The 24,229-nt window shown below is 40.3% G+C and overlaps 1 protein-coding gene and 1 long non-coding RNA gene across 2 annotated transcripts; one reads left to right on the top strand and one right to left on the bottom strand.

The window, feature by feature from the left end:
• Positions 1-516: 516 nt before the first annotated feature.
• LOC306827458 lies at positions 517-11,334 on the bottom strand. The gene is made up of 3 exons (XR_013779636.1): positions 11,189-11,334; positions 4,600-4,648; positions 517-2,390 (listed from the first exon to the last, which is right to left on the bottom strand). It is a non-coding gene; the product is annotated as an uncharacterized lncRNA (long non-coding RNA).
• A 9,060-nt stretch (positions 11,335-20,394) lies between these two features.
• Positions 20,395-23,419, top strand: ticam1 (TIR domain containing adaptor molecule 1). Its single transcript, XM_079348559.1, has 2 exons — positions 20,395-21,126; positions 21,351-23,419. Exon 2 carries the CDS (start codon positions 21,450-21,452, stop codon positions 23,265-23,267), a length of 1,818 nt encoding a protein of 605 aa, XP_079204685.1. The 5' UTR covers positions 20,395-21,126; positions 21,351-21,449; the 3' UTR covers positions 23,268-23,419.
• Positions 23,420-24,229: the final 810 nt, after the last annotated feature.

Below are 24,229 nucleotides of genomic sequence, written 5' to 3'. Positions count from 1 at the left end.
CTTCAACACACAAAGTTCTTATTGTGGATATATTTAAAGGAACTTAAATTTACTCTAGAATCAAGGTTTCTTTTGAATTTGACTTTTTTTGGTTTCTTTTTTCTGATGACAGAATTATGTTATCACAAATGTATACCACGTTAAATCTCCTATTGGTGGAGGATTTCAACAACAACAACACAGATGAACAAATGATCAAATTAGTGTTTTTCTCTTGTCGCATGAATTCATCCCAAATGACAATATAGAGCTATGCTCATGGCTATGATTACATCACCTCCGCTGTTCTGCACCACTGTACAAAGTGCTTTTCTATGAATAATACAAAGAGACAAGGGATATGGGACCTGGTAACTAAATGACAGAAAAGTGCATAGTGTTAGAATACAGCGAGAGAAACGTTGTTAAGGGGGAGTTATAAGGTTTAACTCCTCTTCGGGGACAAATCAAGTTTTTTTTATTAAAATTGAATTGAATTGAATCATCTTGTAAGTGATCAAATCAGACAGTAATGAATAGATGTGTTCAAACTTTATTGATTTAATGAAGGAATCAATTGTTAACACTCCATAAACATTTACAAATCCATAATATCTGTGTGATCTCTGTCTATGTCTTTGAACTCAGGACACACTGTTGTTACACACGAGTGCAATGAGAAATGTCATCAGTAAGACCAGTACCAGACTGTCTGAAGGCAGACAAGGTTATAGACTGTGTTTTCCCATGAGGGAGGAGTCTGCTTCAGTACAGAAAGAAAATAATATATTGCATCCTGTGATCAGCAGACAGGCCCTCAGTCATGGCGTACGTGCACACAAACACACGCTCATAAAGTTCACACAAAGATAATGAGACAAACTCTGAGAAACTTTGACAATACCTTATATCCTAGCCAGATTGCAGCAGCACCAGAAAGAATATTAGAAAAAAAACATTTTCATATATTTTTTGTTGGTGGTTTCATCTTTCCGCCTTTTTTGTTCCCTTCTCTGTCACTCGCTTATTCTTGCCAGCACAGTTAACAGAGAGTTAACTGAGCTGGGTGTATAATTAGACAAACAAAAAAGAGAGGGATGAAACATCTAAAGGAGAAGAGACTCCAAATGATTACACATTCACTCCGCTTCCTTCCCCCTTGCTGCACACATAACCACCAATTAGAGGAGAAAAGAGGAGGATGAGGACAAGCAAAGCAGCCAGAAGTCTATTTGTGTCTCTCTCTCTCCCTCTCCTTCTCTCTTTCCCCCTGAAGACTCCCAGCGCTAGGGAGGGAGGAAGACAGTAGAAAATAGAAGTGAAAAACAAGAAGTATATAAATAAAGAAATCAGAGTGCTTCACATCCGGTCGGCTGATTGGCTGAGATACGAGTCAGGCAGATCTGGGCCACAGTTGCACTCATTGTTCAGTGAGCTTTTCTACACAGTCCAACCCAGCGACAGCAATGAATGTTGATTGTGACCTTTTGGGTACAGTGGAAACAGAAAGTTGCCTTTCCTGCATGTGTGATTCTTCAGCTATGGATTTGCATCTCCTCACTTGCCCTTTTTGTTCTTTTTGAGGTCGTCAGAGCTAGCCACGAGGCACAGTCAACGGTCGATGGTTTTTTGTCATCAAAACAAACTCACCGACAGCGTTGAATGTTTACCGGGGAAAGCAAGGACAGGGGGATGTGACTCGGAGATGATGGGCAAGGCAAAGTAGAAGGGGAGACAGTGGAGGACATTGGGACATGATGACATAGGACAGTGTCAAGAGTGAGTCCACTGTCTACAGGGCAGACAGAGCTTTGCTCATGTTGTAAATAGCCATATAGTGTGTTTAACCTACTGTGTATAAAGATGGACAACACTACAGCTCTCCAAAAGTGAAGCCAAAACATTTGGAGTTCCCCAGGCTCACTTGCTTCTGTATAGCTCATGACGTCTGCCATTTCTCTATCAGAATGGACATGGGTCACACTGTCAAATCAATACAAACATTAAATATGATTTTCTCCAAGGTTAGCAGTAAATAAGCAGAGTAGAGAAGGAAGCGCTAGAGAAAACAAAGAAAAACTAACTCAAGACCACTTTCCATATATACGTCTGCTACAAATAAAAACAAGAAACTACTCTGCTGTTGCCTGTAGCAACCGAAGGAGCTAAGCTAAAATTGGTAAGTTAAATGTGCATTTTAGTTTGCAGAATGTTAAAACCGCATCTTGTTCAAGTCGGAACTGTTCAACTCGGGGCCCAGATGACTTCATCAACGCAAATTGCCAGTGTATTGTCCACCTTTATTCACAGTTCATGATCTAAACCTGGAACATAAACTAAGCCGAGCTGCTTTACTTCATTACCACCACATTAATCAGAGGAACCTCCAGTCTTTCATCTTCTTTCAGCACCTAAAACACAAATGAAGAGGAAGTTGTCAGCCCTGGTATTACACTGCATTGTTTTCACAGTTCACCTATAATAACCAAAAACAAATACAAAACCCATTTAAGTATCTCATCATGCAGCTATTATCTTTTGAGTACAATCTTAAATATCAATCACTGAGATTACATTGTAAAGGACTAAATTACGACTTGTTGTGGTTCAAAAACATTTAATAGTCTTCATCTTAATTTTTAAAAAAAATCCTGTTAGCTCTGAAGAATACACGCAAATCTTTTCACATGGACTCCACGTCCATTTTCCAGAGTTTACAAAGACAATTGACGAATACAACCAAAAATATTTGCATACAGAACTTGTGTGAATTTGGTTTTTGAACTATGGGTGAACTCAATAATTATCAGATATGATTTCAATGTCAAAGTAATTTTTTCTTTTAAATCATTTTAAGCGGTTTGATAAGGCTCTTACAATATTATAGATGTATGTATATGTGGAAGCTTGCCACAGTACATCCAGTTCAATGCACAATGCTGCAATGTCCCACTGAGCAGCCGAGCCTTTTCAGACCCCAGCACAACGCTAGGCCACAGACTGAGAGCTCCCATTGTCAGGATAGCTTGGGAACAACTGCCGACAGTGTCCCTGCGCTGCTGCACAGACAGGAGGGCTGACGTCATGATGGTAAATGCTGATCTATGGTCATTCAACGGCCCCTTTCATCGAGTAGGCTGCTGATGTCACTGAGCAGACTAGACCTACATCCATTACTATGCAGAAGGGAGGCCGACGTCAGGCTACCATGATAACACCGCAGCCACAATGGATGAGTGATGCATCACGTTAATATTGCGGCTATAATTCAGAAGGTCATAAAGCAGACAATTTGGTCTTTGTCTTGTAAATATGCAGAGTATTTGAATTACTGCTTCACCATTCTTTCATGGCATGCTTTATGAATGTGTAACAAAATGAATTAAGTAATTTGTTTGATCATCAAAGAAGAAATATGTTAGAGGGGAGGTAGTCAAAAAAGCGGTAAAATATTTACAGCTTCTTAAAACGTACATCAATTTAAACCATTTTTCAAAGCTCTTGGTGCTAATATTTGAGGTAGTCTCTCAGAGTATAGCAGGACAGATAAGAGACTAAATTCATAAGCCCTATTACTCTCCGCACACACGCACGCACACCTCACCCCACATCGAGACCTAAAATGAAAAATAGACCCAGGGTCGAGGGAGAGGAGCATAAAAAAAGGGGGTTGGGGCATATCTCTACCATGGCAACCTAAGTGTCAGCCAGCCATTTCTGCTTAATCCCTCCCAGTTAAATGTCGCGCCCTCCGAGAGACCCCCGCTCTCAGAGCTGAATATTTCTTTTGTGTGCAGAGACTGTGTATATATAAGAGTGTGTGTGGGAGGGAGGGAGGGATCACAGCAGGGGGAGGGATTGGGGTTAGAAGGGGGAAGATCATAGCTCACCCCAGCTCAAATTGGGGGCCAGGCTGCAGGCCACAGAGTTTCAACGTTACACAGGAGGTACAACCCAGAGATCAAGTCACACACACACAAACACACACACACACACACACACACACACACACACACACACACACAAATAGTATACACACACACACACACACACACACAAATAGTATATACACACACACACACACACACACACACACACATTTAAACACTATATTGATGGAGGGAGATAATCTCCTGGAATAGCAGATAATTACATCGTGTGGCAAACAGCCGGACTGTTTCTCCTCCCTGAGCCTATCAACAACAAAAACTTCATCATCCCCCCCTTCCTGCTATGAAACTCTCATGGTCTCTCGCTCTACTTTCCTGACAAAAGCGTTGTTTTTTGTTGTTTTTGAAGGACTGATGGGGAGAGGCGTCAGCTGCTAGAAAAAATTGAAAGGCCTCAATTTGTTCCTGACAATAAACGTCCCCATCCTTCCGAGCTCTTCCACAGCTGCAGCGGGATATAGGCTTTCATTTCTTGCTGCAGAGTGACTTCTCTTCCTCTAACCGTAAGCCGATTTAGTGTTGCGGCGGAAAATTCAGGAGGTTTATTGTCGTCTTTCTGTGATGTCTCAGCACCAGGAAGCAGAAAAGAGAACCTGACACATGTGAAATCTTGGGTTGATGGAGAAAGTTAGGGTCATAAGAAGATGTTTCGTGATGACGATAGGTATACCTGATGCCAATTATCTTCACCAAGTCACATCAGGGGTCCCAAAGTGAACCTACAAACAAAAGACAAAAGCAGATAAACATTTTTAAAAGTTAAGAGGCAAAGAACAATAATGAAGACTGGACATATGACCATCTTAAATAAATTCACAAAAGGACATTCTTGAAAAATGCCCTCATCAACCAGCGATGAATATCCAGTTCATCCTCTGGAAATCACCACTACACCCTTGAACCTAAAGGCAGAGCAACAGAGGCGGATGGAGGAGGAAGTGGCAGTGTGTCTCTGGGGTGGTCTGATGTGGCCGTGGGCGAGACTTTAATGTAGCTGCATGTCCACTCCAGTGTATACTGTACATTCAGACATAATGACTAACAGACTTGCAGTCTGCCTGCCTGCAGGGGCCTCACACGCCACTCACATGCATATACTCCACTTTAATGGCAGCCTTCAGACTTTGTTTGAAGTGTGCTGTGGTGTTCACGTAACAAAGAAAAGAAAAAGAAAAGGGACCTGGAGTGAAGTGAGTAAAAAATATGACTTTCAGGACCCTCGGTTTTATATTTGACCCTCATGGGTTCATTGTTATAAAATGGTCGTTTTTAATAAAAGCATGGGTAATTATAGTTTTGCGTCTTTGAGAGGTTATTTCTAGCATCTGGATTTTCCAAACATCTGGCTGGGTTATTATAGGAGACTGCAGACATTATCCCAAAAAAAAAAAAAGAAGTATTGTCAGACCAAAGAGTCTAACTTAATTTGAAAGGCTCTACAGCTTCTATTTCTAGACTTTCTATTAAAATGATACAAGTATGAAAGCAATTTGTACTTTTGTCTTTATTGATATCTAAGCCAAAACTCACTTCATAGATGTAATAGAAAAGTGAAAGTGTTCTATGGCAAATCTAGTCTACGAGAGAGCAGAGGGCACATTGAAACACAAGGTGCAGAGTCTGTTCAACAAGTGCACAGACATAAGCCAAAAAGAAAAGGCACAAAGTTAGAGCCTTAGGCCTGATTGGCAGGGTGGGGTCATTAGGTGACCCCTGGCCTTTCTAACCCCCAGGAATGTTGTCATGCTGGTGCGTGTATTGTTCCAGCCTCCCTGAGGAGTCGCAGCCATGCATCAGATGAATGTGAACACTAAAGGTTCCTGAGGGCTTCTCCTCTCCTTTATGTGCCTCCACCTAAAAAACGTCCTCATTTTTCCACTAATCCTTTTTTTTCTGCTCTTAATCCTCCGACTTCAACAAACAAAAAGGTATCAACAGGTCTGAGATTGGTCCGTGTGGTTAGTCCGATGTGAACACGCACTTAGAAAGGCCACTAATGTGTGGATACCAGGCTGGCACTCCTCGTCGACTTAAAAGACCAGCAAAGATAAAGTAAAAGGGATGTAAGAAAAACGACAGTCCAGAAAACCTCAATCCGACTCGTCAGTCATCACATAAAGATGCGTTTTTATTGGTCCTCGGTACAGATCTGAGAAATGAGACTACAGGCAGGCTGAGAGTCTGTTTCTGAGGAAGTAACCAGCAGTCCAAAGGAGACTGACAGATGAGAGAGTCAGACAGACAATTACTGGCCAGGTATGTCCTTTATACCCACCTAGGGCTGGACAGAGGAAATGGAGGTATTTATGATGTCATAAAAAAGTGCCAGAAGAGAGGTGCCTTAGAACAGGTTGTCTCTGGAGCAGAAGCCATAAAAGTCTCCTGCGGCTTCTGCTCCCTCCCCCTGACAACAAAACGAGATGATAACACAAGACTGAGTACCCCTCTTGGTACACACACACACACACACACACACACACACACACACACACACACACACACACACAAAAAGCAGGTGTGTATAATTTAAAATCTCCCAGAAACATGCGATAATGTCCCTGAAACTAAACTTTGGTACAAGTAAGTCCTTCAGCGATTCAGCGATAGATTTGTGCTTTTAAATGTGGTTTATAAATTTTATGTAGGATTTTTTATGAACAATTTGGTTAATTGTACTGCTCGTCTTTAAATAAAGATGTTTCACGCTTGATTATTTTAATGGCAAATAAATATAATAAAGTATTCCATCACTTAAACTCCTCCAGAATTATTTACAGGATTACACATATTTCAGTGACACTTATATTTTCCCTCTCAAAATGTTTTAACTCTTCTCACAGTTTAAACCACAACTGTAAAAAATTATATCTGAAAAACAGGAAGCACCAAGAAAGCACCATCTGTCTGCTCAAGCAGGTGTAAGGAACAGTAAGCATAAAAAAGATACTTTCTTCTGTGCGCACACGCACACACACACACACACACACACGCACACACACACACACACACACACACACACAGCAGCAGCTTCACTTGTCCCACTACAGAAAGATAGAGACACACTGTCACAGTTTCAGTGCTTGTTAAAAAAGGAAGAGAAAAGGTTGTTATTTGCTCTACAACCTAACACTCCACAGCCCCGCTTCCTTTCATCCCTCTCCTTCAGGCACGTTGCCTTTGTCTCACACAGGACAGAGCAGCCAGCCTCCCGGCCACGCTACACTGGTCAAATACCTGAGAACTACTGCTGGCCTGGTGGGAAAAACGACAAGAGGAGGAAGAGTAGGAGAGACGGACAGAGTGGGGTGTGTTGTGTGAGCGTTAAACCGAGGTAATGTGTGACAGACCAGCAAAGACAAAAGAGCCTGTTGAATAAAACCTCTTATTTAATCTCAAATAAAAGGAAGTTGTAGAAAACTATTAAAAAAGGCACCAATTGTTCCTTAAAAAAGAAAAATACAAAAAGTAAAGCTTAACATGAGTTCAGAAATCTGTTTTGACTTCTCTTGAGTTGAGGTCGTCCCTTATCCTTTTTATTAAAAAGGGGAATATACTGTATGTGTAATTAAATCCCTGTGGTAAAGGAAGGCATATCTGATGAGCCCCCTCCTCTCTAATTCTGCTCTTTTCATGCCAGCTCAGCAGAAAGAAAGAAGTTCCTGTATAAGAGGAACCGTATAGGGGTGAAGTGAGTTTAAGTCCACCCCAAGCCTGACCGCAGCAGGCTGCATGTAAAGCTTTAAGGTTCCAGCCCCGGCATTCAGACCTCACTGTCACACCTCATAAAGCCGAGCTCAGGGAGCAGGCTTGTGCTTAAAGCCAGGGGGAAAAAGATAAGGAAAAATAAGGACAAATACAGAGGAAAATAAGAAAGCACCTATTCAAGAAACTGTCAAGAAAGAAGTGAAAAGCCCTGCACAAAAGCTTTTTCTATTTTGCTGAAACTGTGATGGCACATCTCCAACGCGGTGAATAAAAAAATTACTTTCAGGGCAAATTGCAGCAGGAAACGTAAGAAAGTAGAAACAGCATTGAGGGATTCCTAATCCTTTGCTTATTTCTAGTTTCTGCTTAGCTGTTTGAGAGGGAAGCGAGGAGTTTATTTTCAAATAGTCCACGAAGAATGCCTGTCATTTCCTGGCGTTCCCAACTTCCATATGAAAGCCCCCCTTTCCTTTACGAACAATGGGAAAGATTCCAAAATTTCCATGGGGAGTTTCTTGCACAGCAATACAATAGAGAGCATGTTGGGACAGAATTGAGACAGGCTGTGTTCTCTCAACTGGGACAAGATCAGGACTAAGACAGTGTTTTTGTCTTACACTCTACTTTGTGTTTAAAGCAGCCTAAACAGCTGTAACTTCTCCTGAAGGAGCTGAGACCAACGTCTGACTGTCAACTACAATCTGCGTTCGACGAGTTACTGGAATATCGGTTAGTTCTGAAATCTGGGAGTTTGCAAAATTGTATGGATGTCTTGATAAAAGGAGCTTCTGTAGCATCAGACTTTTTGGTCAAACGTCCAACTTTGCTCAGAGTAAAATCTAATTATTATTCCAGAGAGGAGATTTCCAGAGTTGAAATGTTTTTACAAGTTTCCTTAACCTTTGTTACTTGTTTTTTTTTTTTTTTCAAAGTTTAAATTTAATCTCAAACACAAATAACACCAACCCACTTCTACTCACACCCTTTAAGAGTCCTTTAATTAATCTAGCAAATGCCTTTGCTCCTCAAGTGGAGAGAGTTCAAGTGTCATGTGCTCTTGAGTGGGCCAATAGGTTCTTGAAACCCACCAGGCTTGACCCAAGCAGACCTGAGCCTCCGGCTAGACAAGAGGTCAGAGGTCCTCTACTCATCTAGATGGGCAGTATGTCACTGTGCCTGGGGCAGGGTGCATTACCTAACCTCTCTATTTACCATACAATGAACCTGCACACACGCAGGGGAAGCACAAACATGCACATATGGACACAGGTTCCTGCTGCTGCCATGAACTCGTTCACCCTGGCTTCAGTCACCTGTAAAGCATGAACACAATGCGAGTGTGTGTGGTGCACAGCTGCTATCAGACAAGCTGCTTTGGATCTATTGATGTTATTGATGTTCAAAGTGTTCTGTAAAAAGGAAAATACAAACCATCTACATGTTTTTGTGTCTTCAAAAAATCATTCTAATAAAAAAAGTTTGCATATTGGGTTTAAAAAAATAGGAATGAATCGCACATCGTCGAAGCCCTCTTTGTATTTCAATTATGAATGAAAGAACTAATCTGGCCTCAGCTGGAAGTCATGTGATGGTGGGAGAAGTACGATGAGACTCCATGCTGCTTGCATTAACATCACATTTCCACAACAAAAATTACTGGAACTCTATTTTTTTTTTATTTTTTTTTTTATTTGATCAGTTCTAACATGTATAAACCGGAGGAATGATTTCGCTCAGTGGTGGACTGCCTCTCTGCGGTGAGAGCAGATTATAATGGAAGGTTACAGCTGTTAAAACTCTCACATGTAATAATGAGCTGCACAAGAAAGATGATCATGATGACCCACACCTGTGCTCACAGGACAGATGCAGGAAGACAGTGGCTTTACCCCATTCACTGGGCTTATACTCAGAATTGACATAATTTAAGCACTTCATGAGATATTGACTCTTTGATATGTTCCTCCTTTCCACAAGGGAGCAGATTGTTGCTATTTAAGTCCATAAGGGACAAAGCCAATGTGATGGAACCATAGAGCATCGATTCCTACTGAATATCCACACACTGCATCTTTCGATCAAGGTAACCCTTGACACATCTAATATTTGGCTTATAAGCTACTTATATAAGCAGTCTACACACATGTAAACGTCTTTAGTTTTTGGTAAATGTTTGTTTTGCAATCAAATGTAATGAATTGTGTTTTCTCATTACAGCACACTGTGTACAATCCATAGCCAGTCAAAAGTATTGCTGCATTAAGCGTCTAGACATCCTGTATCCAAATGGCAGAAGAATTATGTAGACCGCCTCATTAACCTAAAGGCATATTAGTGCTTGGCTCGGCATGCTGCAGATGAAGGCTCCCTCCTTGTAAGAAAGCCTCTCTCAGACTCAGCTGCATTTAACTAACGGGGGCCAAAAGTGAGTGTCACATCAGGCCCTGAAGCATGTTAAGATAATGATTGGGTGTGTGTATTTGGTCAGAGCGCATCCACTCAGACTGCCCATCCTAAAAAATGGCAGTACGGCTGATTTAGCCATGTGCTGGAGGCCCAAAATCCGGGAGGAAGTCTGATGCGCAAAGACTGTTTCCGAGAATTCAAATTGTCATACAACGTAAAGAAATGCGTGCAATCTGTATGCACTGATCACATCCTGCATGTTAAAAACTAAACACAGATCTGTCCGTTATATCCCTTACAAAAACATGAAATTGTTAAATAGCACCGGTTTATTTATTTTCCGGGCACATTACGCACCCAACCATCCAGACACTCACACAGACGGATCTCATCATGAGTCACAGCGCAAGGAGAGACGGGTGGCGACTGTGAGTGATCTGTATCTTTGTCTTTTGGGGTGGTATTTTTTTATACTCTTCAGGTGTGTCGCTCCAATTCTTTTTCAGCAGCAGGGCTGTTGTAATGTCGATACAATGACAGATGGTCCGCACAAAGCCGGTGCGCATTGTTCAGCTGAAAAATAATAGCCACCATTTATCAAGTGTTCGCCGACTTTTAGACCGGAAAGAAACAAGAGACTGCATGCTGAGTGAAATGAATCAAAGTTATATTGTTTGGGAGGCTCCTCTCTGGATTCCTCTGGGCTGCACCGGCTGTTGAAACTTTCCAAGCGACGGATCCAGCGTTGTCTGTACACTGTGTACTATCGATGTGTGTCGCGAAGATGTAAAAGTTACAATGTGCATCAAAAGGCTGGACTCACCAGCAGGGAATCACGGTTTTCCTCTAGAAACACGGATGCTCTTATGAGATAAGCGATGAAAGAGACGCTTTTTGGTCCACATGCGCTCATTTTGGAGACGCGTTTTGGAGTGAAGAGTGCCGACATAGACCACGTCACATAATGTCACAGTCTCACATGAAATCCACGTGCGCATTCAGCAAACATCCATACGCTACCATTTCTCAGAAATGAAAATATCTAAGAAGCACATAATCCTTTAAAAATAAAACACCTATTTGCATAATGTAACAACTCCTTCTCCATAGCTCTACCTATATTTCATACTACATTGTTCAATACTTACATCGGCCATCATCTACTGCTGGTGAAACAGCAAGATTCACTCTCCTGTCGATTTCTTTAAAAGTGTGCCCGGTGGCTTATTTCGCTCTCATCACTTCCGTCCGTGTCCAACTCTTCCCCAACTGATCGCCAGAATCTCCGAGCTGATCCACACATTACGCTGTTTGAGGGACATTAGGGAGGTCCCCCGGTTTACATGGATCATCGGAAGGACCGGGATAGGCTTAGAGGAGATAGCTTGATAAAATGCGCGTCTGCAATTGGACGAGAAGGCAAGCGGGGAGGGGGCGCTGCTGTGTATTATTCAGAAAAAACCGGGCGAGGAGTGGAAAGGGAGGAGGAGGAGGAGAATACATATGCAGACAATACCCTATGTTTGAAAAATTTCAGATTTCATTTTAAGATTTATTCAATACAATAACAATTCATAAAAGACCAATAGTAAAATTGGTGCGCTCATGTGTTACCACCAGTGTCCTACTGGTTAGTGTTCAAAATGACCCTAAGCTTAATATAGGCTATGCTCTGGGATCTCTGGAATAACCCCCAAATGGCAATTTAATACATCAAAAAAGGGGACATAGACAAAAGTCCTTCAATTTCCCACGTGGCAGTTGTACATTTCTTCTTTTTTGTGACTTTCTTTCCATGATTTTCACATTTTAAGATTAATACGTCAAGCATAAAATAATATTGTATGTGGGACTAATTAAATGGAAGATGGCTACTATAAATATATTAACCATTATTTTGCAACATCAAACCTGAAAGTGTTTATCATTGTGTGTCTCTGAATAAGAGCATCTCTCTCATCCTCTGTGTGTGCATGTTTCTGCTGTATGTAGGCTACGAGAAAGCTGGAACTGCAGAATTTTCCACACAGGAGTAAGGGGGGAAATGGTGCATGGATAATTCTCTCTTCAGATCCTCTCGTACTTGCTTCGAGAGTACTCGGCTGAATCAATACCGCTCAAAGCTTTCTCATGTTCCTCTTCTCACTTCAGTGCTACTGTTAGGAGGCCGCAAAGTCCATCACAGTCCATTTTAGGCTTTTTCTGGGTATGATGCTTTGAATTACAAACTCAGATCTTCCTTCTGTTGAAGGTTTGTTTGACTAGATCAGGCATCACCTGATAAGCACACAGATTCCCCTCAATAGCAAAGACTGTGAGTCGTTAACCTGCATACTGAGGCGGTGTGTGAGCAGACAGAAAAAATCCTAATAACCACAGCGGGGGCTCTTCTCTGACCGGTAGCCATGGTGATTGAACACATTTCTCCACACAGCAGAAAGGCGGTCCGTCTGTGCTGCACCACACAGGCCTTTATTAGGCCCAGAGCCTTGGACTGGGAGGAAGGAAGGAAGCACCAAGTGGAGGATCACGCCCATTTCATTGTGACTCTACAATTTTATGACAGTCAAGAGGCCGTCCACCACAAATAAGCTCTTTTTGGAATACGTTCAGCTCTTGTCTGAGAGTGCTTGGATCTCAACAAAGCTTCACATCATCTGATTATTGTCTGAATTTGAAGGCTAATTTGCATAACTGGTGGGAATGATGCTCTCAGAAGTGAAGCACCTAGAGTTATTCAGTATAGAGTCTAATTTCAAACATCCAAATGAGAGCAACAGCCTTGGCTTGATTTCCTTTAAGCTTCTAATCTCTCTTTCCTCTTAATTTAGCTGCAGCTTCAATCACAGCTCTTTCACAAATCTAACCGTGTGGGAGTTTGTGTGACTGCTATGAAAACCTTATAATTCCATATTCACCGTTTTCATTTTAATTGAAGTTCGATGTGGTTCTTCTTGGTTTTAAATATCTCAATACAAGTTTCTGATAGCCTTTATGCCAGATCTGTAACTTTAACTTTTTGCTATAAACCAGCAGATTTCTTTTAAGTTACCACTCCAGGTGGGGAAAGCTGATGTTTCAAATAGCATTTTCCCCCAATTGAACATTACAGCATATTAATGTGTCAGCTGTGACAGATTTCATAGTTTAATCCAGACTTAAGCAGTATAATGAAATGAAAAGGTCATGACCTTTACTGCCCTTAAATCTCCAGAAAAGAAACCCCACAAGCATGTGTAAAAGGATTAATACCGCATTATAACAAAGAAAATATAGACAATAAAACATGTTTCCTCAACTTAAAAAAAATCTTGTTTACTTATCTGATCTGTAAAACTTTAGTTTTTTATGTTTTCATTTTGTGTTATCATCTAGTCTGACGTCTGCAACAATTGAAGCTGTTTCTTATAGTTTAGAAAATAAGTTATAAGAAATAAAATGTAGCCCTTGCTTATACACTCAGTGGTATTGCTGCCAAAGTCCTTGTTCACAGCTCTTAGTTTACAGTAGTTAATGTCAGCAAACAAGATCTTATGTGATATGATATACAGAGTCAATTCATAGACCTTTAAAAACAAAAGTTGTATTAAACACCTTGGGTAATTACACACAGGTTTAGCTGCAAAGCCTATCATGTTCTGGTAGCTTCTGCTGGCTAATGTCAGCTAACATTAGCAAACTTTTGAACTTGTTTTATACACTTTATCAATCCATGGACTTTATGACTCTACTGTAGGCTACTTTGCAACTGTAAACAGTCCTTTGCAACAACAAGGGATAAGCGTTTCAAATTTTACCACAGCAGTCGTACTGCTTTTGTTCCCTTTCTGCTCACAGTAGACTGCGAGACTGCGAGACTGCGAGACTGCGTTTCTGCAAAAGGGTTATAACAGAACTTTGCCATCTTTGTAAATACATATTGATTCCGTGGCGTCGTGATTTTTTTTTTCTCCCATCTGTGAATTCACATTTTGTTTTGGCACTGCGAAAACACGGCTCTGCAGGAGCTCCACATACACACAGTCAGACATGCTCAAACGCACTAGGGGCTAATCAATCATTTTAGTTGTAAAGCTAACTCAACAGTAGAAAAGTGAAATCTCGAAATTAATCATGTACACTACAAAATATGTTTTCTTTGAAAACATTGCTTTCTATTTAGTTTGTAGTGTCTGTTTTTTAATTACAAGCTCCATGTGTCCAAGTAAGCTAATCTGACTTGTATATTTACGCTCATGTCCTTATATGTGTGTGATAAAGACACAAGCCAGCCCTGGACTCAAATCAAGTGGAAAGTGTCCGATGTGGTACTGTTGATTTCCATGACAACGTATTAAGCTAAGGCTTAAAATCATGGCTGTGCCATACTGTGCTTAGTACGAGTGACATCTCCAACTGTTTCAGTAATGAGCTGTCGAACGTGCTGTCATTCTCTACAGATGGAATATGCTCGAGAAGGCAGTCAACACTGAGTATTATCCAGTAGGAAATTATTATGTGCTTGTTTAAGTTCTTGTTTTAAGGTTGAAAGACTTTAATTGATATATATTTATATAATGTATTATATGTATTTACATATACATATATTGCTACAAAACTCACTTTGCGGCTGTGTTGGTATATTGTATTCTGATAGCACATTTTAATCATACTTTTGTATGAGTTCATTACAGTTTGAAGGTATATCCTCTTGATCATCAAAGACAACTTCTTTCAATTCTTGAACCAACATTTCTTTACATAACTCTTGATAAAGTTGTACATCAAAATAGCTAAGTGACAAGAGTCGACCAACTATACAAATCATTTCCTGAATGTCATCAGAATACTACAATTCAGTAGATAACTATTCAAGTAAAATTAAGCCAATGTGCAAGTTCAAAAACTCCAGTTGCTTTAGTGTCAATTTGTGGCTTACTGCAAGAGAACTGGCACTCACATGGACACCCCATCCAAAAATGGCTGTTTTACAGCAGATATTAACATGTTTACACCACATTAGTTATCTACTTTTTCTCTTTCTACTTTTTTGAAACACCAACTCGCTAGAAAATGCTATGTGAAGACACTTCACAAAAGAGCAGGTAAAAAAAAACGTATACCCTTACAAAAAAAAATTGGCAGTGGCTGAATTTTCTTATAAGACATCCATTTTAATTTGATGAACGATATGAGTTATTTAAAGTTAGGTGCATGACCTCATTGATGTGGGTGTGTGATGTAACCATTTGTCAAGGGGTTTAAAACCTGCCTCAGCTCCAGTTCTTGGCCTGTCGTTAGACTGACTGAAAGTAATGTCGAGACAGCAGTTCCAGCACGGTGACTGCAACAGACGGGCTTAAAGCGGTAAGAGATCTTTGACGTCACTCACTCTTCTTCCAATACAATAATTACAGTCTATGTTAAAGCCCCTATACTTGTGTCTATAGGCACTCCATTGCTGTCAAAAAGTAATTTATATTTTAAATGATTTCATTGATACAATCTTAGCAAAATAGGCCTCGCAGAATCAGCAAGATAGTAAATACATTTCTTTTAATCTGAATAGTTTCAGAAATCTAGTAATCCTCCATTTGAGATCCATTTTTCTAGAAGGTACAATAATATGCACATACACAACGACATGTTTGGGTGTAGTGCTTCTAGCAATTTACTTATTCAGGGGATGGGATGTAACTGCTAGTGATCCGAACCAATTGCCTTTTTAGCTCCAAGTAACAATACAATCTGGATAATCATCAAAAAGACACACAGTTGTTGTTTCTTTAACTTGATGGGTCTGGAAAGCCTTCCCATAGTCACCTAAAAACCATGTAATACAACAAAATGAAAAAAACTATGTGAGTGTCTTCTCTGAAATTATCAACAATATGGCACAATCACTGGCAACTCCTGACCACCTCCACCAACCCTGTGTACAAGTCTGCCATCATGGCTGCCTCCCATTGGGTTTCATTCTTGCTCGATGCCAGGAGCAAATTCTCCGTCTCAATTAATCACTGAGTTTCTAATGGAATGCTTCCCTTCAGGATGAGGCCCATCACAGAGGAGGCTGCAGTCAGTGCTGTCGCTGAAGCCACTTTGATTGCCTGAATACACTCCCAGCTTTGGAGTCACTGCAGATGTCTGCTAATTGTGGTGATTATGGTGAACGGAGGGGGGTAGGAATATGTAATGAATTTCCCATTGCTTTCATGCCTCACATCCTTTGGTTATGTGCATCTGCTACACAAGCCGAGCATCCGCAGGGTTTAGAGACGGACAAAAGTGACATGGGGGATTGGGCACAGGCTTTTGGACGGGCAGCTATCTTGACACCAAGTGCTGCCAGATTGGGTCCATTTATTTTTTTAGTTTTTGTACAATCCAGGTTTTAATTTCTCTCCTCGCCTCCTCTGCTCTATTCCTATTCTGTCTCTTCTTTTCTCCTCTTAAAAAGATATCTATGGACAAGTGGATGACCCAACTTTATCTTACCTTTATTGCCGAAACAAAAAAACTTATATTATCAAATGAAATAATGTTACATTTTGTGTAGGCCAAGAGCCAGAAATTATACTGAAAAAAAGTGAATTGTGAGAATACAAACAAATGTCCAGCCGAAGGAAATTAAGTGTTGAATTAAAATGTATTATAGTAGCCTACAAGATTTTGGGAGGTCTGTTTATTTGCTTTTTTCTCCACCAAAGACCCATAACACTAAAGCCTATGAATGTGTAGTACATATGAAGCTACATGTATGATGTTTTAGCTAGGATTTGTTTGCTAGGATATGTTAGCTAGGAGTAGAAGCAGCAGCAAGCAGCATGTCTGCCTCTGTTCAATCCAAGTGGCAACATCATTGTTGAAAACAAATTTCATAAAATGTTCATTATTCCTTGAAAGAAGCATTTACAAGAATAATATTGTCTATGTTTAGCTTAAAATATTTCAGGCAGAATGTTTAAAGACTATATGCCATTAAATATTATCTCAACTGAACCTTTAAAAAAGAAAATTAAGACAAAAAATGCAAACGCAAACTCAAGATTGTTACATTGTTATATAAATCTCAAAGCCACGGAGAAAAGAACGCTCAAATAATTTTATTTTTTGTATGTGTACACTGAAACTCGTGCTTGTGCTAATTTAAAAGCCATATGTAATTTGCTTGTGCAGCTTAACAACCTATTAAATTGAGAGGATTATACATGCAACCTGAATTTCTGTCCATTCTTCTCTTCAGGGTTATCATGCCTCTCTTGGACATGCTACTCTGGACGTTGAACTGGAACAAATCATATTCATACATTTAGCATATTAATGAAGTTAAATATCAGACGTTCTCTCCCTTCTGTTGCAAATGCGCACATGCCTGATTTATTGTGGATGTGCTTTCGCAAGGCAAGAGTTAGCTGATTCCTCTGGGGCGAGTGCCCTTCCTGTCACACTGATCAAAGACTTTCTCTTGATATGAGCATAAACTGCTCCATGCCCCATCATCGTCAATGTCTGTGCATGCGTGTGAGCTTGTGTGTGTGTGTGTGTGTGTGTGTGTGTGTGTGTGTGCATGCTTGTGTGTGTGTGCATATGCATCCCCCATCACCAGAGGCTGTATTATGCATTGTTGTTGGCATGGCCTACATGCTCACCCAAGCATGGTCCAGTGTGGTACAGTACACACGTCTTCCCATCCACACTGCACTCCCCTGTCATGTCCGCAGGGCCGCTTCATTTACCTTTGCTCCTGAATTAATGCTAGTTAACTGTCACATTAACTCAAATCTGTCGGCCTGCTTTGTCAACAATATAAACTATCCTCAGTGTGTGATAATGAGGGTTATTTTTGCTTTGATACACACCACAAGCACACACCAAACTAGATTCAATGTATGTATGTGGGCTTCCTAAAGCTTTATATAAACTGATATCTCATGGAACAAAATTCACTGTTTTGTAAGATTTTAAAGCTATATGCCGCTTTGTGTTACCTCAGCAAAACTGAAGAGAATGCAGGAAAATGTTCAAACTTTTCTGCAGAGGAGTGCAGTGGCCAAAAGTGCAGGTGTTTCATTCAGGGTCTCAATAGAGGCCAAACTGTGGGCGTGGACGCTGATTGAATGAGTGCATGGCCTTGTATCTGTGTATCTCTTCACATGTACATGTGTTTGAAGCATTTGCCTGCCAGAAGTGAGTGTGTTAAATTCTCTTAGCATGTGTGACGAATCAAGTGGCTGGGAAAAGAGCAGTGCATTGCGTGGCCTCTCTCGGCCTCTCACAAACAGAATTCTAAAGAGAGGATCGATCTGTCAAGGTCTTGGTTCATATTTTTGCTCTGTCCCTTCGCCCCTGACCTGCTATCTTATCCGCTATCTTATCTCTTTGTCTTTCTTATTCCCCCCCGCTTGTGCCTACTGATGTGTCAGCCTTTGTGTCTTCTTCTTTATTTATTTCTGTTTTGTATAGACGTGATGCAGAATGTGTATGCAGCGAGCGTGTGAGACAGATAAAACACGGAGAGCTTCCCCCACTCATATGTCTTTCATCCTAATCCATAGTCTCTGTCCAAGAAAGGGCCTCCTTTTCACTTGTCTGCCCTAAAGCCTCTTATACGTGACCCCTCTGTGTACCCCGCTCTCTCCCACGGCCACAAAACGCACACAGAAACCCATCTGTGCATTTTATAAAGACAGAGCTTCACATGTTTATATTTAAACATTGTAATATTTTTATTACAATTTCAAAACCAAGCAGAGGTCAGAATGCATCCGTTCCAAACACTGGAATCTGAAAAGAGTTAGGATTTGTCGATCTGACAGCCTCTTACTAAAGCTTTCCCCTGAAGGTGAAGGCAAATTTACAGCCATGCTGACTAACACAGCTGCTGGGAGAGTGTGTCTCTCATTAAAGGAAGTGACCTCAATAAAGATGGACGTTTGGCAGCACCTTATGTAACCAACTGAGGATGATCCTCGGGCTGTGTGGATCTGTGTGTCTCATATTTTCGTGTGTGAGTTCCTTCATGTGTGCATTTACTTTCATTTTGTGTGTTTAAGAGAGAACATGTACATCGTGCCATTTTCCAGACCACATCAAAATTACTCTTTGGTTCTTATGTTTGACTTAACTACGTCCCCCCAAAAAAAACAAAAAAAACAAAAACAGCATCAACCTTTGAAAAAAAGGATCTCTGAATCTGTATAATATACTGTGTCCTAAGTCTCTATGGGGCAATGTTAAAGTCAGAATGTGATTTGGAAATTACCAAACTTTTGAAATGCAAAACAAAATGTATTGAAGCCACTTCATAAAACTATGATGTCTTCCTCAAGATTTGAATGAAAAAAAGGTCACATGATGTAACAACTTATAAGAACAGTAAGAACGCTGTATGTTATAAGATAAGGTATCTTTACTGTCATTGTACAAGTACAACAAAATACTGTTACAGCAATCCTGTAGATGTAGAATATCCATCAGATTTGGAAATTGGATTGTAATTAGTACAATTGGAAGAATGCCTTAGCGAGAAGATAAGGACAAAATTCACCAGAGATCAAAGCAGCTGAAATCAATATGTGACAGACTCTAGACAAATAGAGAAGACAAATGCTGCTCTACAATATGTGTCTAGTGCTTCAGTAGAACTTTGGCATGATGATAATTATTTAAGCTTGATTTATAGTACTATCATGGCATTATACTTAAAATACACTTTGTTATATTACTCATGCCTCTGCAGCACAAACCCCCAATGCGAAGCAAACACACTATTTCACCCCGGCTCAAAGAAAAATGAGTCAGGACGGGGTTGGTGAATGTCACAGAGCATTGATGAAATATGTAGTTATGTGTGTTCATTCATGTGTGTTCATCTTTACAGCACACACAAATCTCTGCAGTTTTTTTTAAAATACTGACTGAAAAAAAAAAAAACTGAAAGTGTTTACACCAAGGTATTCAGGCATGTCTAACCAAAACTACCTATAAATAATAAGAGATTCAAAGGATTCAGTTTTAATTTGGTTTTAATTTCTCTAATTCTGATTCGAGAAATGGGTGTCAACACTTTTTCTATTAATTCCCTGAATCTTAAACATTTTCTAAAAGAAACGTTGTCTGTAGAATTAATAGTCTACTTTGTTTCTAAGATATTTTTTGACTGAAGTTTTTTTCCCCCTCTGTATACTGTTGGCTACAGATTAGGATTAGATTATAACAACACTGCAATGGTCCTCATGGATACATGATACAAATCTTGAATGGTCTGAATGGTCATACATTATTTATAATTCATATGCATGTATGAAAAGCTCCAACAGAAATAGAGACCACTCTTTAGTGAGTAACTGTGACCCCTTAGAAGTGGTCGCACTGTATACATGTCATACTAAACTCTGCACTAAGAACAGAGAGGTTCTCTGTCTGCATATTGTATATTGAGAGATTTGAAGCTGGCCTGCACGCTGCCTGCTGTGACCCCACCCCTGGTAAATACAGGGTTGTCGGTTTCCTCTGTGGATAAAAATACACTTGCTTCTCAGCAGAGAGGGAGAAAAGTTCACATTTTTTCTCTCTTCTACTGCTATTGTCTATAACAATCTTTATGTCCCACTCTTATCACTATTGGTTGTTTACTCTCAGATTGCAAATTTGTTTACATTTATGATCTAAAACAAAAGTAATCAAGTTTAAATGGTGAGAAGCAATTTGTGTGGATTTGATCGTGTATAGCATTTGTTAAAAAATGTCTCAAGGTTATGTGGAAATCTGTGTTTTTACTCTTCATGAACGCTTCTTCTTCCTTCTGTCTTTTGTCCTGCTTGGGCTCCCTTACTTCATAAACTGTGACATCATCATTATGCTGTGCAAAGGTTTAGTCAAGCTTGCATTCCAACAGTTAAGACAGGTACGATTGTAGAGAAATTAAGTTGTTATCAAAAGTTTGATAGGACTTGTGTGGTACAAAGGTCGCTCTCAAAAGTTAAAAAACAACTTTCTGAAAGCAAAACAGTTTTCTGCTGCCTGAACTGGAGCTGGAAAAAGAGACTTCCTTATTTGAGCTGGAAGCTACATGCAATGTTATGGTGCCCAGAACTCCATGCGGGTGAGTTACGCTTTTTATGTTTTAGTGTCTGAAAACAAATTTGAAGGTCAGTTTGTTCTCAGTGGAAATAAAGTAAAACATTTATTGTATTACAATATACTTTGGCTCTTAATAATACCACGTTTTGTTTCACATGTTGACAAAGTTCCAAAGATTCCACATGTTGTAACATGTACATGTTAAAGACTTAACTCCTGATTTGTGTTGTTTTTATCTCTTTATAGACCAACTATGCCAATTCCCCTCTCTCTTCAACAACTCCAGTTAGTTAAAGAAATGAAGAAACATATGCTTTACTGATATAAAATAAACTGAAACCAAATATGAGTCACACGGGACAAGAAAACCCGGGGACAGGACTAAGAGATGTCCTTGACATACTAGTTAAGGCACCTTCAGAGCGACTGTTAAGCCTGACATTCCAGTTGAGTGAGTCTCCTGAAGATACAATCATACACGCCTTGTGTCTGATCGTTCTCGAGAGAGAGGCGCAGGCTCTGGAAAAACTCCAGACTCTCAGAGAGAACCACCTCGCTAGCCACCTCGCTAACCACCTGGCTGAAAAATGGCAACTGAGTGGAGGTAAATTAGAAGATTTCATTGTCCACTGTGGTGATTCTCAAGGGCTCACGGGAGAATCTTGGGCGGCTTTGGCACGTATTTTTAAGGTTTTGTCAGAACAGAGGCTGTGTGACACACTTCTGAGAAATCTGGCATATAAGAGAGCCGTTTCCAGGGAAAGAAAGAGCAAGGACGATCTGGAGTATTTTCAGCTCAGAGCAGAAGCTGAAGAGGTCTGTGGGCCTGAGCTTTCAGAGTGGATATGCTTCCCTACAGGGCCCAAGTTTGACTCTCACAGAGATCCTCTTAGAAGTGAAAGTGAAGCAAACACAGCTTTAAAAGTGAGTCTTTCTCAGGATCAGCCAGAGAGAGGGCAACATCTGCCCAGCCCACTGCAGGCGAGCTGCTCCATGCCCTCATACCCCACTCATCTGGAGATCAGTATACCTCCAACCGCCTCTTTTCAAAATGACAAGAGAACACCAGAAACATCAGAGGAATCCAAAATAAAGTCCCTCCATACGCTCGGTAGTGAATTTGAAACAGAAAGCTGTCCTCAACATCCTGGGCAATCAAATACCTTGAAATCTATTGATCATCCAGAGTTTGATGAAGAGCACAACTCAATAAAGGTTGATAAATCAGCTGCAGAGAGCAAGGAGATGCACATTCTTATCAATCCAACTCCAGACAAAACCACCAAACCAAAAACAGAACCTAAATCAGATTTATCTGTTTCAACAAACGTTTACCAGCCAAACGTGAAAGCTGCAAATGATATTCAAAGGAGGGATAGTACTGACGAGGAAGAAGAGGAAACATTTTATGCATTTGTCATCTTGCATGCACCAGAGGATGCAGATATAGCCGAGAGCATGAGGGAAAAACTGGAAATAGCCACTGGTTCTGATGGTGCAATTTTCTGCGAGAACTTTGAAGTCCCCGGAAGGAGCACTTTGAGGTGTGTGGAGGACGCTATCAACAACTCAGCCTTCACCCTCCTGCTGCTGACTCGCAACTTCAACACTCCCATGAAGGAGGTGGAGGCAGACTCGGCCCTCATCAACTCCATCCACAAAAAACACAAGTACAACACTGTGATCCCTGTGCTTCCACGGGAAAACTTCATGCCCAAAGAGGACATACCTTTAGTTTTGCGCACAAAAACTCCTCTGGAGGAAAATATAAACTTTGAGAAAAGAGTGAAAAGGGCAATGACTCCAGCAGTCATTAAAAGACAGAGGAAAATGTGGACCGAAGAGCAGATGCTAAAGATGCAGAAAAAGAAACAGGAGAGGCTACAGAAATCAAACAAGCACCAAAAGCAGTTGCTTGAAGAAAGAAAAGTGCTGGAGTTGTTGGAAAAAGAAAAGCGTGACCTTTTGCTTGCTCAAAAAAGTCCTCTGAATCCCGGTTTGCCTCCAGAGCAGGACGACAGGGCTCTGTGGCAACAACAACCAAATATTCATATAAATAATGCTAACTATGTTATGATCGGTAATGACTCTCGAATGACTGTGGCAATGGCTGGAGATGCAGACAAAGATGACTCCGTTTACACAGAGGAGGACGAAGAGTAATATCGATGAACAATTACCTGGAGAAAATTCTGAAATGATCATATTTTGTGAACACTAAAATGTTAATGCTGTAAATACCACTGTAAGGACGTCACTGTAGATTGTGTCATTGTTTTAAAATGTGAACAAATCAATAAAACTGACAAATGAGAGCATTTGAGTGCTGTTGGAACGATTTAGGGCCATTGGAGAGACATAACTGAGCAGGGCAGGGTACTTTCAGAATAAATATAGAGTGTAAGCCTGCCATCTACTGCCTGATAAATGAGATCAACATCCTCTTCACATCAGCTGTAACAACCTACTTTAGGCACAGGGGGGCGTCTTTGTTCCAAATTTCTCCTCATTCCCTCCATCTTGACATAGTAGAGTTGCTGTTCATCCTCATATAATATCAGGACAGTTCAACAATTTACCTGAGGTTTTACAATTAGTTAACAGATGTGTTGCTTTTTCATTTTCAGTGTTTCCTTTGAATATTAACTACACGGTGTTCCTCATTTGTCTTTCCATAATTCACTGTGTCGTCTTGTTTTTGAACCTGCTGTCAAATTATTTTATTCAGATTCTCCTTGTGATTCTACAACTGATGCCTGTATCTCTCCATGGCTGTTATAACTGTGTATGCCAACTCTCCTCTATTCCTCTGTTTGCCTGAGCTTTAATGATAGTACAGTAGTATATAAAAATAAATATACTTGAAATAGTTCACGATTAACTTAGTTTAAAGAATCAAGTGTATCAAGTGCATTATAATCTTCTTCTCATTTTGGCTGAAACTAGGTTTGTGATTATAAACTAAATATATTTGTTATATATCAATGTCAGGTAAAACTTCAGAATCTGAGCAGGTTGTGTCTGCACTAACAGGAGTGCTTCAGGCTTAAATTTGACAAAAGTCACCCTCTAAGAGATCAGTAAGAGGCTTTGGTGTTTATGGGGCCAACAATGAAGCATATTTT

Source organism: Symphodus melops, assembly GCF_947650265.1.
Source record: "Symphodus melops genome assembly, chromosome: 7".
NCBI classification, from domain to species: domain Eukaryota; kingdom Metazoa; phylum Chordata; class Actinopteri; order Labriformes; family Labridae; genus Symphodus; species Symphodus melops.
Note: the sequence above shows the minus strand (reverse complement) of the source record. Positions and strands in the feature narration are given on the sequence as shown.

What these genes read in the sequence shown, in the direction of transcription:
- ticam1 (XM_079348559.1), top strand. Translation starts at nt 21,450, where the DNA reads ATGAGTCACACGGGACAAGAAAACCCGGGGACAGGACTAAGAGATGTC.